The 16299-nt window shown below is 40.0% G+C and overlaps 1 protein-coding gene across 1 annotated transcript in view; it reads left to right on the top strand.

Annotated features, from left to right (window-relative positions):
- LOC136864534 (uncharacterized) overlaps window positions 1-14984 on the top strand; it is a 57863-nt gene extending 42879 nt beyond the window's left edge. The window contains exons 3-4 of the mRNA XM_067141634.2: window positions 2040-2102; window positions 14432-14984. Coding sequence (XP_066997735.2) covers window positions 2040-2102; window positions 14432-14630 — 262 coding nt within the window. The 3' untranslated portion in view covers window positions 14631-14984. The remainder of the gene's footprint in view (window positions 1-2039; window positions 2103-14431) is intronic.
- The last annotated feature ends 1315 nt before the right edge of the window (window positions 14985-16299 follow it).

Raw genomic sequence — 16299 nt, forward strand, 5'->3', positions numbered from 1 at the left:
CCCAAGGGCTCTCAACTTGGGAGCATGGTTTGGCGACGATGGGGCACTTAGATGAATCCTTGCATTACTTCCACTTACTTGTGCCAGGCTCCTCACTTTCATCTATCCTGTCCGACCTCCCTTGGTCAACTCTTGTTCTCTTCCGACCCTGGCAGTATTAGAGCATTCGAGGCCTAGGGAGTCTTTCATTTTCATGCCCTTCGTGGCCATTGCCTTTCTTCGTCCGTTACTTCATTCTTCGAAGTGGCGGATCCATTCTCTTTTCTTTCTCTCCACCCTCTTTGGGTGGGGAATGCAGACGAAGAATACTCCCACGGTATCCCCTGCCTGTCATAAGAGGCGACTAAAAGGGACGACCAAGGGATGATCAAATTAGACCATGAGACTACTTGTAATTAGTACCACCACAGGGGGAACACCATGGGCCACTCTTACTTGCACGTAGTACCACTATGTTAGGTACAAAATAGTTTTGTGATTAATAGCATCAGAGTGCGCAGTCAGCTTTTACAGTACGTGTGATTAGTACCACTATTTTAGTGACACCATGGTTCTGACTTGCCTATGATTAGTACCCACAATATGAGTAACACCACGGGATAGTAAGAGTCCTTGTGGTTAGTACACTTATGTGATGAACACCATAGGTCTGTGTTACATGTGCGAATTTCATTACCTGTGAGTAGTACCATATTGTGTGGAATACTGCAAATCTACGCCACTTTTGATTAGTACCACAACATGACAAATACCATGGTTCTACTTTCCTAGCGATAAGTACCATTATTATAAGTTAAATTCTGATTGTGAAGTACCATTATGACGGGCTGATGACTTGGATTTCGGAGCGCTTTAGACTACAAGCATCATCGATTCAGGATTGTGCTATAGAAGCAGTCCCTTGGTCAGTAATACCATTGTTTTACATCAGTTTCTGTGAATGTGAGGCATTGCGGGTCGGATCCACTTAATGTTTTAAATTGATATCCATCCATTCATTCTTCGTCCTTACGTTTTGAATTCCGGTCAGTAGAGGATTTTGGACTTTTAATTGGTCATTACATTTCGTCTCGTTTCGTACCATTAGGGGGCAGCAGCAGCAGCAAATTTCCGTGTAGATAAACTGATTAATTTCATGAGGGGCCACAAAATCTTACCGGTACATATAACGTACGTGCGAAGTTAAAAGAAGGCTGCAAATTCGCGAGATCTTTCTCTGTAACTTTGTGAAATTGTTGACAAAGAGAAATACGCATGGTTAACTTTTAGACAAATATGCTGTAATTTTCTTGGAAATTTGAAAGCTGACAACTACAAGGAGCTTATTAAGAACTTGTTGAAGTGTTATCAGCACGATATGACCTTGAAAAAAAAAATTGGGGGCCGATGACCTTAGATGTTTTGCCCCTTTGAACAACAAGCATCATCATCAAAATTCTCCCTTTACATTCACATTTGGACTTTTTCCACCCTAAGTTGGGCGCGGTTAGTGACTAATGGGGCGAGAGATTTCACCAGGATATTTCTGTCGTGGAGAAACGATAAGCAGACTACTGTTGGAACCTCAAGAAAGAGGTTTCTGGTGGCAGTTAAAACAGAATAGTTCAAGAGAGAAATTTTTAAAATGTGTTGGTTTTTTTAAAAAAAATGAAATTTCTTCATTGAACAGTCAAAATCTGTCCTGTATTTTATATTGCGTATTTATTCTCCTCAATATTTAAATCTTATTTCATGAGCAAACAAACAAAAATAATTTCAAATTTCAGTGTATTATTACAAAGGGAATCAATTTTTATTTTTAAAAAATGAAAATCCAGGGAAAACTAGAGTTGATACCGCATTTCTACTTTCAGCAGGATCAAATTATAAATAATCGCCTATTTTTGTTCAAAGGAAGAAGAAACATTTCGAATTTATCAGTGTAATCCTATTTTCTTTTCAACATCATAACATAAATATATTATGTATTATTTCTGGTAACTTTATAGGATGTATATTTTATGGTGTTTTTAGTTGTTGTTTCTTCTTCTCTCTTCTAGATGGTTCAATGATGAATACCTTTCTCACAGGAGTCTTGGAACAATAATGTTTGATAAATCTCGGTAAGCATGCAGTTTTTATTATACTGTAATGGATTGTCACAGAGGGTAAACGAAGTACAGGGAAACAAAGACGATGATGGTTAAACTCATTTTCTAACGATTTAAAGATAAGAGGTGTAGAACTGAATGAGGCCACAGAGCAAGTTGCAAATAGAGGATTGTGGCAGCATTTAGTAAATTCAGAGGCTTGCAGATTGAATGCTGAAAGGCATAACAATCTGTAATGAAGATGTATGTATGTCATTTGTAGTTACTTATTTCTCCAACAATGAAGAATATGGATACATGCACTTGCATATACAATAAATTGAAATGAGGAACATTCTGTCATTCAACGCAGCCTACTCGGTTATAGGTACGTTGTGGTTGTGCCTTGATGTTTAGACTTCAGCAGTTCCCTCGGGTTGAAACTTCCCTGACGGATCTATTACAAATTTTGCAATCAATAACTAGTCCACATTTGTCACGAGAGAATGCCATTCTCTAAAATAATGTGTTATTTGTGAATTGTATACTGCTGTTAGTATTTATCCCACCATCAGCAGTCCTGAATATGGTTCATTGTGGTTTCCCTTTTCACACCATTCAAATGCTGGGGCTGAACTTTAGTTAAAGCCATGGCCGCTACCTTCCCAATCCTATCCCTCTCCCATCCTCCCATCCCCACCATCCCCAAATACCTTTGATGTGTTTGTGCGACTATAAACCACTAGCAGAAAAAAAAAGTCCATAATTGCAGTCTCACTGTCCATCACACAGTCTTTCCAATTTTTGTACATTGGGATTAACAGTAGAGCATTCAGAAGCCATTTCCTGTTCTGGATGGATTGTGGTCTAACAGTACTTAGGTATGCAGGTAATTTCTTTTCTATTCTGACCAAGTTTGGTAAGATTTTCTTGATCTTACTACTGAGTGAAAACGGTGGCCATTCTGGACCCTGTCGGCACATGATCACTGTAGAAACAACGGTGTTACACTTTGTAGCCTATAAAAGGCAAGTTAGCTTGCAGTATTACCGTATTTACTCATGTATTAGGCCCCTTTTTTCTCCCCTACATTTCAGCCAAGAAAAGTAAGGGGGGTCCAATATGCGATAATCTCAAATTGTGTGCGGTGAACGCATGATTCTAGGCTATAAAGAGCTATAAATTTTACATGTTAACATTTGACACTATTTTTTAACAAACTTACAAATGTATTCTGAGTTTTACTGGCTATTTTTGTTGGAAGCAGTATTTCTAAATGTAAAAAGAATAAATGATGAACACATGACTTTAAGGCCTTCACGTAAAGTAAATAGTGTCAGTTTTAGTTGCTCTTATATCACGTCATTAGTTTCATCTCATCAACTCCTCTGATGAGGTTGACATCAGGAAGGGCATGGGGTCGTAAAAACTTGCTACACCACGAACCTACTACGCTGGCGTAGCAGGGGGGAGAGGTGATACTCCCACGTGGCGCGTCCCAGGTGGTGGATAGGGGGGTCCTAACCGGCTTGCCAGTGAACTTGAGGAAAATAAAATACCTCTTGCGGATCAAACACACTACCACCCGCGGTATATTCTTCCTATCGTAAGGGGCGACCAAGGGATGATCAAATTAGAACCATGAGACTATTTGTAATTAGTACCATCACGCAGGGAACACCGTGGGTTACATTTACTTCTGTGTAGTACCACTATGTTAGGTACGCAATAGGTTTGTGATTAATAGCAACAGTGTGTGAACCAGGGTGAGGGTCTGAACAGTACCTGTGATTCATCCCCCTATATGAGTAACACCATGGGATGAGTGACACCATGGTTCTGCCTTGCCTATGCTTAGTTCCCACTATGTGAGGAATACAACGGGATAGTTCGGGTCCCTGTGGTTAGTCCGCAAATGTGAGGAACGCCATAGGTTTGCGTTGCCTGTAAATAGCGCCGCAGTGCGAAACACCATAGGTCTGTGTTACATATGCGCATTACACTACCTGTGAATAGTACCATAACGTGTGGAATACCACGAGTCTACGCTACTTTTGATTAGTACAGCCAAATAACGACAAATAGCATGGTTCTACTTTCTTAGCGATAAGTACCGTTATGAGGGGCCAATGACCTGAATTTTGGACCCGTTTCGACCACAAGCATAATCGATTCAGCATCGTGCTATAGAAGCAGTCCCTTGGTCAGTAATACTAATGTTTTGTGCCAGCTTCTGTGCATGTGAGGCACTGTGGGTCGGTTCTACGGATCGTTTTAAATTCGTATCCATTCATTCTTCGTTCTCACGTTTTGAATTCTGGTACGTGGAGTATTTTGGACTTTTAATTTGTCATAACATTTCGTCTTATTTCGTACCATTAGGGACCGATAACCTCGATGTTAGGCCCCTTTAGACAACAAGCATAATCATCATCATCATCATCATCATCATCTAAACTTGCTACGAAAATTCATCTCACTTCGTACACGACCCCGTAGAGAAAAGGGAGAAGGGTATCATACTATGCAATATTAATACAAAAGGACGTAATGGCAGTCAGTTGTGTCTGTCAGTTAAGCTGTAGGCCTACCACACAGTAAACCTGATCATTGCTTTCATTTGAATTATCGTCATCTTGTGCCGCTAACTTCCCTGCTACCAGCGTGTCGTCATTCCAAATGACGTAATCTGCACGGAAGTCGCAAGTATTGTAGATCCCGTGTTTTTGCAACTTAAAGAATAGTTTTGTTCCCAATTAGAGTATCCAAACAGTGAGAATCTATTCGCAAATGGTTTTTGGAGATGGTCTCTGTTATTCCCAGTTGGTGTATGTGTAGCAGAAGCCACACCTTCTGAATAAAGCCGTGCTGTAAAAAGCGTGCCAACCTACCAGCTGATAACACTAGCGTATGTTACGAGTTGTACTTCTGAATGTAATAGTGATTGGAAGCATTCTTTGGATAACTGTGGCTATTGAAAGCCAGACCTTTATTTCTACATATATTTCATGCTTGTTCTGTACATTTATTACCTGAGGATTTACCTAAACAGCTGTAATTGAGATAAGAGAGACTGCATTGTTTAGGTTATGTATGCTACTAAGTGCCCGGCGGAAAGAATAAAAATAACAGGAAACTTGTCCCATTTATGAATATCTGCAGGTGTGGAGGTAATGCATTTTGTTATCATAATGTTTAATTTTGCACGTTGTTTGCCTCCACATTTTTTTATTAACGCATAATATGTTCAGTCTGGCATCTCCGAAAATCGTGAAAGTAGTTCGTGGGGACGAAAAATCTATATTATTATTATTATTATTATTATTATTATTATTATTATTATTATTATTATTATTTAGGTATGTTGGCAAGTAGAACAATCGTTATGATTGGATTGTTTTTAACACCTTTTAAACCTGCTTATCTCCAAAGATTACGTTAAGTAAACTCATTTCCTCATCCCGAGGGGGTGCAGCCCCCAATGGAGGGGAGCTGCATGTACCATTTTTACCACATATCAATTTTCCTGCCAATCTTAAATCTGGCAATATGGTACCTGGAATCAAACTCAGGCCCCCGAGAACGGCAGCTAACTGTGCTAACCATTACACTGGTGGACATTCTTAACTACAAAAACCAGACATATAGCATGACTGATGCATGCTTTAATTGCGTAGGTCGGACATGAAACTGTTCACCTATTTGTACGATGTCATCAGAGCTGCAGTAGGCCTACGCTGCGCAGGCGACCTTTCTTAACTATGAAACACAGATGTACTACATGACTTTGATGCATGTTTTCATTGCGCGGTTCGTATGGACGAAACTATTCACAAATTTGTATGATGTCATCAGAGCTGAAGTAAGGCTTGCGGAATCATTGTTCTTTTCTGACGAATAACGTTGGGGGGTCTTGTATGTGAGATTGTATTTTTTTCATTTTCTTTTTACCAAAAAGCCAGGGGGAGTCTAATACATGAGGGGGGTCTAATACACGAGTAAATACGGTATGTGGAATCTGAACTACATAGGTGCGTCTTCTCATTTCAAAGATTCCAGATTCGTAAACTGGGATCCAAACTTCTGCCTGTACAGTAAATGGCTTTGCCACTTATCATAACTCGTGCAGCACTTGAAATTAGTCCTGTTCCCTCCTTGCATACTCACGATCAGTAGTAACTAGTGGCCAGTAATATTCATTTCAGGCAAGGAAATCTATACAGCCCTTAGAACCACCCAGTACTGGCTTACACTCTCTCTCATTGTTCGGAGTAGAACCTTGCATGCAACTGAAGAGCAAAGATGAATATGTCAACTCAGTGAGGGTCAAATTCTCCTGCTTCTTTGTAATCCTTGTGTAACAGGATATAACAGGCCATTGTAGAGGACATTCTTGTAATATGGCCACCAATATAAGTGTTGCTTATGAACACTCTTCACACACAGAATCACTATGCCACAATGCATGTTTCATGCTTTCATTTTCTGGCTGTGTGGCTGCTTAGGTCTGGTGGACCCTGTACTCTTTTTGCTTGTAAGGGAAATTGGGAAGACTCCCTGTAGGATGATCTCTTGGTACTGAAATCGGTTCTCTATGATGTCCAATGGGATCTGTAGTTCCTCTACGCCTGATTTTACTAAGGTGATCCACTTTGTCTTGGAAGCCTTTCCCCTACTTGTCACTGTGAGGATTCTGTTGGCGAGCCTGTAGGGTTTTAGGCAGCTCATGTGCCTGTAGAAAGTCGGTCGCCTTTTCCTCATACATGTGACTGTCTTCCTAATGTTCATAGAACACGTAATTTTGCCTGATCCTGTATGTGCCATCCTCCTCTCTTATGGTCGTCGTATCCTCCTCAAGATCTTCCTCTCTTTAAGTTGTAGTTTCCTGAGTGGACCCTTTCGTTTCATCAACAGGCACTCAGAGGCGTAGAGTACAGAGGGTCTTATTACAGAGTTGCAGTGCTTCAACTTTAGGTTCTTGGAGAGGAACTTGGAGGTGTAATTGCTTTTACAGGAATGATAGGCCCTCTCTAACTTGATGCACCTGGTGTCTGTGGCCAGAGTTTTGCTCTCGCTTGTTGCTGAGATTCGTTCTCCTAAGTACTTGACTGCAGGAACTTATGGTGTTGTTTCTTAGTGTAGGAGGAGCCTGCTTTATATTAGTGGTAAACTCCGTCTTCTGTAGGTTGACCTTGAAGTCATGTTTTACTGCAATGCTGTAGAGGCTCTGGAGTTGGCGAGCTCTTCTATGCTGTTGGCCAGTAGGGTGAGATCAGCAAAGGCTAGATAGGGTACACTGAGGTTGTCTTTCTTGTACCCAAGCTTCAGTCCTGCTTCTGATGACAATGTGGCAGTCCATTCCCTGATGATCTTCTCTAGTACACGGTTGAAGAGGATGCAAGAGAGACCATCTCCCTGTCTAACTCCTGTCTGAATGAGAAAGCTCTCGGAGAGCTCACCCCTGAACTTGACTTTGGAGGTGGTGTTCGTCAGGGTACCTTGGACCAGTATGGTGGTCTTCTCATGTAGGCCTAGTTCCCGCAAGGTAGGGAAGAGGGTCTGTCTACATACTGAATCGTATGCCTTTTGGAAATCCACCATAATGGCTGCGCAAGGGTGTCCCCCTCGGCTCCTATGGGATGGTCTTGAGGTATTGTATCTGCTCTGTGCAGGACCTACTGACACAGAAACCAGCCCGGTATTCACCTCGTTGGGAGTCCAGCTGTTCGGTGACTAGTTAGCATGGCTTAGAGAAGATCTTGTTGGTTACAAGCAACAAGGAGATACCTCTGGAGTTGTTTAGGTTGGTCTTACTTCCCTTCTTGTGTAGTGAATGAATCACAGCTGAGGTCCATTCCTCTGGCATGACATCTGTTCACCATATGTCTTGGGATGATCTGGGTGATACTCTGCAGGGACTGTGCATCTACATGCTTTCACATCTCTGCAACTATACCATCTTCACCTGGGGTCTTGTTCTTGAGGCCTTTGATTATCTCCTCTATTTTTTCCTTGTTGGATGGTACAGAGTCCTGGTTTCTGACAGTGGGCTCGGTGAAGGTCGGTCTCTCTTTAGGTTCTTCTGTGTTGAGGAGTTTCTGAAAGTACTCTGCAAAGGTGTTGATGCAGTCTCTGTTCATTTGGAGTTTCCCATCTGGCCCTCAGAGATGTAGAGTGGGGACTGTGTTTGAGGTAGACTGTTTCTTGAGTCCCTTGTAGAGATCTCTTGAATTGTTTCTCTTGAAGTCTTCTTCTGCCTGTTGTATTTGAGACCTGTTGTAGTTCCTCTTAGTTTTACGGATGATGCTTGCTGTTGTTTTCCTTTGCGCAATGAAAGCCTGATGGTTGGGTTCTTCGTTGTGTTGGCTCCACTTGATCCAAGCTCTGCGCCTTTCCTCTATAGCCTGATCGCACTCGGTGGTCCACCAGGGGTGCCTGCCTTTGTTGAATGAAGCAGGGATGGTTTCTTGAGCGGCATCCAGTAGAGCCTTTTGTAGAGTAGGCCACCCTCTTTTCTGTGCATTCTTCTCATGGGTGGTCTGGAAGTCACAATCCTCATCGCTCAGCCAGTGGGTGTTGAACCTAGGTGTCCTCAAGAGCTTTGGGGTTTTGGGTGCTCTCATTGAGGGTTGTAGGTTGGTCTTCACTAGGGAGAGATAGTGGTCAGAGTCGAGGTTGGCTCATCTCAAGACCTTGACGTTTTGTATTTCCCTATGGCATCTCCTGTCAATAGCCACATCGTCTAACTGTAATTCATCCAGCATGTGATTTGGACTCCTCCAGGTCATGGCCTTCTTAGGCAGTCACTTGAACACAGTTGATTTTAGAACCAGGTTGTATTTGTCACAAAGGTCTATGAGTCGCTCGCCATTTCTGTTGGTCCTCTTGTGGGCTGGGTAACTGCCTACTATCTTGCAGTATTTCTTTTCCTTACTGACTTGTGCGTTGAAGTCGCCCATGAGTATGGTGGTGTGGTGGTTTGGGATCTTGTCTAGGGTCTCTTCAAGGGTGTTCCAGTAGTACTCTACCGCTTCCAGATCTTTCCTGCTGGTGTTGTTTGTAGGTGCATGGAAGTTCACTATGGTGTACGCTCTGTTGTGGGACCTGAAGGATAGTGAGGAGGTTCGGGCATTGGGCGAGATGAATTCTAATATATGGTCGACCATTTTATGGTGTACAGCAAAGCGAGTACCCAGGTGTGAAACTGTTATCACGCTCTTACCTGGTTTCCCTTTATAGATGTGGTATCCTTATTCTTTCCATTGCATCTTCATCTGTGAACAGAGTCTCTTGTAATGCTGCTATCTTGATATACTGTCCAACATATCAAGGGTGTGTTTGAGTTTACCTACCTTTAATAGGGAGGTTATGTTCACTGTAATGAAGTAATGTTCCTTTTCTTTTTCTGTTGCTGTGTATGTAAGGGCACTAGTAGTGGAGTACATGAAGGTGCAGGCTTCCCAGAATCCGATGACCTGCTTGCCCCATCATGACTGGAGGTGGATTGGTTGCCACCTGGGGTAAAATTTTTGTTGATATTTCTCTTCATGTTGAGTCCAAACGAGTGTATATGTGGGGTCACCCTAGTGGGTGATGGTTGTTAACTCTCAAGGTTGTTAGCCCTGAGGTATATTTTATCAGCTGCATGTGGAACAGACTCTGCCGGGGTACCGCCACTGACACTTGTAACCGTGATGCCCTCTGGACATTATAACGATTGATAGGCGATTTCCTCCTTCGCCAGCTCCACTGTACCAAAATCCATCTTCTCCGCCTTTGCTGCCGTTGAGCTAATTTTAAAGGATTTGAGGCATTTCCTCTACAAAGTCTTCATTAAGACTCCCTTGAGAGAACTCCTGTGCCCGAAGCCATTGGTTCTCTCATGGGTTGTCAGGTTTGGTAATGGCCGCCCAACCCTCGGCCAGACAGTCAGAGTTAGCACCGTCTACTGTCACATACGGTAGCAGAAAACTTCTGACCTGACAGTCATTTATACTATTTTACAAAATAAATTTTAAACTGCATGTAAAATATAACCATGTACAGGTCAGTTCAAATCAAACGGAAAAACATTCACCATCCTTAAAGGCCATACTTTCAATAACGTTATCCATCTTTTGTAATACCGAAGCATGGTAGTGGCTTAATAAAGTATGTTCCCCATGCTCTAAAAGAGAAAACTTACCTTTCAACATGTGCTGTGATATGTGGGGTGAAAGTTCCTTTTGGGGATCATTGTAAGTATCTAGGTGTTAATATAAGGTAAGATCTTCATTGCAATAATCACCTAAATATGATTGTAAATAAAGGGTACAGATCTCTGCACATGGTTATGAGGGTATTTAGGGGTTGTAGTAAGGATGTAAAGGAGAGGGCATATAAGTCTCTGGTGAGACCCCAACTAGAGTATGGTTCCAGTGTATGGGACCCTCACCAGGATTACTTGATTCAAGAACTGGACAAAATCCAAAGGAAAGCAGCTCGATTTGTTCTGGATGATTTGCGACAAAAGAGTAGCGTTACAAAAATGTTGCACAGTTTGGGCTGGGAAGACTTGAGAGAAAGGAAACGAGCTACTCGACTAAGAGCCGGTTCTACCATCTGCTGGTAAAGTGGCTGGCAGCTGCCCGGGAGGTAAACTACCTGGGGGATGTAAATCAGCTGGTACTTTACCTTGCATGCAACCACCTCCACGCAAGCGCTGGGTAGCTACCTCTAGCTAGACACCGATATATGGAGTTGGCTAGACTAATTTTCAGCGACTTCTCGCTTTCGAGTGTGGTGCTATCGTCAGATGTATGAAGCTCATTTCGATTTTCTTATTTTCCTGTGCTTGCATCTGTTGATTATCATCAAAAAGCCTAATAAGGGGAGTTTTAAGAGTTATGGATACCGATTTATGTCAAGCTTTCGTGATTTTAATCTATGAGCTTCAAAATCAATACCTAATTGGGATTAAAATCTTGAGATTACATTTTCTTACGCCAGTTATAACCTGTCATGTAAGGCAGCATTTTTGGATAGTATTCTCATAGTAAATTCGTCAAGTCGCTTGCTCCGTAATAGAAGGTACGCAGATTTTCATTGTCTTTGTAATTTACATTTTAAAAAATATTTTCGTTCCCTGCCGTTGTTCTTAACTCTTTTTCACGCGCTTTCATATACATACGTATATACACCCACATCTTCCTTATGGACTTATTGCCTTTGAGCATTCTATCTGCAGGCTTCTGTGAGTTGATTAAGTATCTCCACGATGTTCTATTTGCTACTAGCTCTGTGACCTCGTTTAGTTCCACATGCTTCCATTTATTGATAATGCATTTCATTCTAATGTTTAACTTCATGAAGATAAAGTTGGAAGGTACTGTTAAAGAACTAACCGGGGTAAATATCCGTCATAGGAAGAGGAATTCGGGAATGGAACAGTTTCCAATTTCTTCAAAATCATTTACAAGAAGACTATGTAAACAACTGATAGGGAATCTGCTACCTGGGTGACAGTCCTATATGCTATATATTTTTGTAACATCACTTTCTATAAGTAGCACACATATAAAGCATTTTCCTAGCAGACATAATATTGTGATTAAACATTTCAATGAAATATATTATTAACAAAAGTACGTATGTAAAGAAGCATACAGATTAATACAATGCTAATAATGAAAATAAAAGATTCGTCATAATGAAGACTCGAACCTGTTAACCTAGGATTATGAACTGAGCGTGTTAGCAATTACGCTATGAGGAAACTTAGGATAATCGGGATACATTGGACTAACTTATACTTGGTGTCTGAAAACTGAAAAAGTAGAAAATTAAATCTCATTTGAAATTATTTCCAAATAGGTTTTGATTTTATATCCTTTTAGAGTTTCTTTGTGAAAGCTTGACGTATAAAATATGTTCCCTACGCTATCAATGCGAGAGGCTGGTGTGACCGTTGCAACTCAAAGGAAGCATTAATGTTCAAAATCCTGCAATATAATATCTCTCACTGTTACAGTATAATGCCTTTCTCAGTATACTATGCTATGAGTTGTATGTCACCAGAAATACAGCTAATAATGTTCAGCTCTCAAAACTTGCCCGGCAGCTAAGTCTTATTGTGCCCTCGAAGTGGCCGATAAATTACGTGCCAGGTAACAACGATTTATGCTGCCGATAGTGCTACCTGGGAGTGGTCGAACGGAAACATCCTTTTACGCAGAGGGCAAGTTACGGTACTTTACCAGTAGGTGGTAGAACCGGCCCTAAGTGGTATGTAAAATTATTTCAAGAATAAAATTTACTGTGTCCACCTATTCAATACAATTCACAGTTTATAGTGATTAAATTCTACATGAATTATATACACTTTTCAGGTATATGTCTTGCCCTTTTTGGGCATCTTCAGACTGTTGACGATCTTAAGGTCAAGTCTGATCAGGTGTTGACGCAACCGGAACAGGTGGATCCAACTAGCAGCAGACTGGATGAACAATATTCATAAACCATCCCAAAGTCGAAAAATGAATCAACGAGAAAAACGCTCTAATAAGAACGGTATAAACAACTTATGAAGCATTTTGTTACAGGAACAGCTGCCTATGAAGAATATTTGACAACATAATTCCAACTTACACGACGTTTAACCCACAATTATACTAAATTCCTTAGAAAATAGTATCATCCACTTTGCTTCTTTCCACATGGAATATTCAAGCTTTGCATGATTAATAACATACCACAGTTCCAATTCTGTTGCTACCAGACGTACGACATAGGTGATAAAAAACACCTTTGGATGAACATACCTTTTCCAAACTTCATTAACCCAATGATTCATCCAATAATTTGATGAAGATCTAGTTTTGCTTTGGACAATTTTAGTTAAATATGAGATAATTATTATTGTATTCAGGTCATAAATTTTGGTTTTATTTAATGTACACTCTTTGAACCCATGTACACAGCTTCTTAAGAAAAAAAATTTACAAAAAAAATTTTTAGAATAAGATAATTTTGTATTGTATCAAGTTTAAATGTTTTACTCAAACAATGCCTTGGACTTGACCTTAAGATTGTCAACAGGCTGAAGATGCCCAAAAAGGACGAAACATGTACCTGAAAAGTATGTGTAATTCACGTAGAATTCATGTATAATTATTCTTGAAATAATTTTACTGATTGTTATCTTCAATACGGAACAGACATGAGATTTATTACTTCAAAGTGGTATGTTCCGAGCTGTCAGTGGAGAGATGGCATGGAGTGACATCAGTAGACGAGTAAGTATGAGTGGTGTCTGTAAAAGTGGGAAAGATCACAGTATGAAGATAAAAATGGAGTTCAAGAGGACATATTGGGGCAAATATTTGTTTATAGGGAGGGTAGTTAGGGATTGGAATAACTTACCAAGGGAATGTTCAATAAAGTTCCAATTTCTTTGCGATCATTTAAGAAAAGGCTATGAAAATAACAGATAGGAAATCTGCCATTTGGGCGACTGCCCTAAATGCAGATCAGTATTGATTGATTGGTATATATTCCCTTATAAAAATACCCAAAACAGGCAGATTGCCAACACACAAATCAACACACGTAAATACAGCAATGAAATTTAAATAATACATATTGGGTTGAGACTGCATCATGCACATTTCTTCACAATTAAATTACAGTTAATTAACTGTTTTCCTTGATTAAGAAAAGCCAGTACAGCCAGCATATTTAATCATAGAAACATCTTAATCAGTTCTAAAGAAAATGCATGACATCACAAGCCGTACCTCCTGGAAGACGAATATGTGATGTTGGCCTGCTTGTCTCTTCTCCATGTTCAGGGTTGGATAAAATCTAATCCTAAATGTTACCTGATTCCCTTCTCACCCGAAATTCTAATGATCATGAGTAGAGATGGGAATTATAGGCACGAAATGTTAGACTGCAAACTTATTGGAAGAAGGCGCAAGTGTAATCTGGCCGCTCTAACGTTATGTGAGTTGCTTAAATTTTAGGGGTTCTGATAGTTCAGATCCCTAATATTTATGCAAATCTCACGGCAGTACTGTTGTGCGGGTAGAAGACGCTTGCACATGGCCAAACATTTCAGAAATGAACTTAACTTTAAATTCTAGTGCAAAGTATAATACTACTCATTTGTTCTTCTCTCTGATTGTTTCATGTGTGTTTTTTAATATCATTCCTCCTTGTAAGTTTGTAAACCACAATTTCCTTAACATCTGTTTTAGTGCCATTTTAGTCATACTCTATAAACACAGTGAAGATGATATAATCTTCCTCCAAGTCTCTTTACTTTCTGTTTGTATTTATTTTCATGACCATTTTTAACTAGTGACTGTTCTTTATGTTGACAGAAATACAGTATCATCATCTGCTGGTGTGAGAGTGGTGGAAATGAGAGATATGGAAGGCCTCATTCTGTCATCTTGGGTTTTCCCAGAATTGCAAGGCAAGGAGTTGTTTCCTCTCCCATCAGAGGCTTTCACAGAATCTCCTCATGTCATTGTGGCTGAAGATTCTGTTGGGAATGTTCTGAGACATGTGCTTTCATAGCCTCTCTAGCATTTTAGAATTCTTGTATTGGATTCATTTTTGCACTAAAACCAGCTCTGCTAATTTCTTGTTCTAGTATATAAAATAGTTATTTCCTCTTGATATGTTTTATAAGACAAGCAAATTGTGAAGTACTTAATTGTTGCAGCTTTGTTAACATTGTTGTATCATGCTCACTGATGAGGCCAAATTGCTTTGGGAAAATAAAACTTCATTTCGTTTAATGTACCTGTGTATCATATTAACCTACACCATTTGTAATATTTTAAAATGTGAGTGGCTTTTTCTCAGGGTATGTTTGTTCTGTATCAATACCCAAATGAAATTGAAAGAAAAATAATAAATTATTTCTATTTTATTTGGTTATATATAATATTACATTATAGTGTGTTCTTCTCTCATTATTGTTCGTTGTTCTGCTCCATATGCTTTAGTTACTCTCAGCACCATTCAGAACCGTCTGCCACGCCACCAAGACCTTGGTACTATTTCCAATGACTCGGCACCTTCACTGCCTGGAATCACGCCTGCACGCACACGCTCTCTTCCCGTTCCCTCGTACTTGCTAAACCTGACCAAGGTGTTTCAGTTCCAACACTTTGTGTTGATTTTTGTTTTGAATTCCCTGTAAATATATTATTGCTTGTGCAATCAAGTCAGGTGTAAATTAGTGATGGGGGCAACGGTCGCTCGATACCCTTAAGAATCTCGAGACCAATTCTCGTGTGCTGCAGTCTGTGCGACATCCGAGTAACTACGAGTGTAAGCTTGATAGTATACTGTAAGCAGTTATGGCGTGAAATAATGTGGAAACGTGTGAGCCAATAAATTTTGTAAAAAGCCTGGAAAAGTACTAAATGTTCATCTACGAATCCCTAAATACCATTAACGAAAGTGAAGACAAAATGTCAGTATCTTAAACATTTTTGGACTTATTTGAGGTGGACATCTTAGATGAATGACCCTTATAATTTGTTAATAACTGTGGATAGGATGTACACCTACCTGGATACCTCGCAATTGTTGATAGGGTAGCTTCTTGTGAGGCACACTGGGCCTGAGATGTTTCTCTGTGATGATTCCTCTTCATTGATATTATGTGTTTATAAGTGCTGGACCATCCCAGAAATATTTCTGCTGGCGTATTTTACTTCTTTGAACAAATAACACAGTGGCCATGTGCTATGTCACATCTTTTCAAAATAACCTACATCCACGACTTATGTCGCATTTCGGACATTGTCTTAAAGTTGTCGCGTACAATTGGACACAATTACACATTGCACAGACATATACCAAAGTACCTAATTATGAGCGAATACTCTACAACATTGTAAGGAATTATTTCCTTCATCACCAAAATATCGGTAAACACAAGCATTGATCACATGGATATTGAATGTGGTGTCTGGTAACAATGTACACCTACTGTAGACACCAGTTTCTGTACTTAACCACTCATTCGTATACTTACCATTGCATACAAGACCGAATGATAAATCACATGACTACTATTTTCAAAGACTGTAGTACATAATCATAGATAATATCATCAATCATATAGAAATTATATTCTCATCTTTTGAGAAGTTGCAGTACGTCAAGAAGAGAGAACATATTTCTCATGATTTACTGGAAAAATTACAGGAAATCTACAGATCTTTTTAAT

This window comes from Anabrus simplex, chromosome 2, assembly GCF_040414725.1.
Source record: "Anabrus simplex isolate iqAnaSimp1 chromosome 2, ASM4041472v1, whole genome shotgun sequence".
NCBI lineage: Eukaryota > Metazoa > Arthropoda > Insecta > Orthoptera > Tettigoniidae > Anabrus > Anabrus simplex.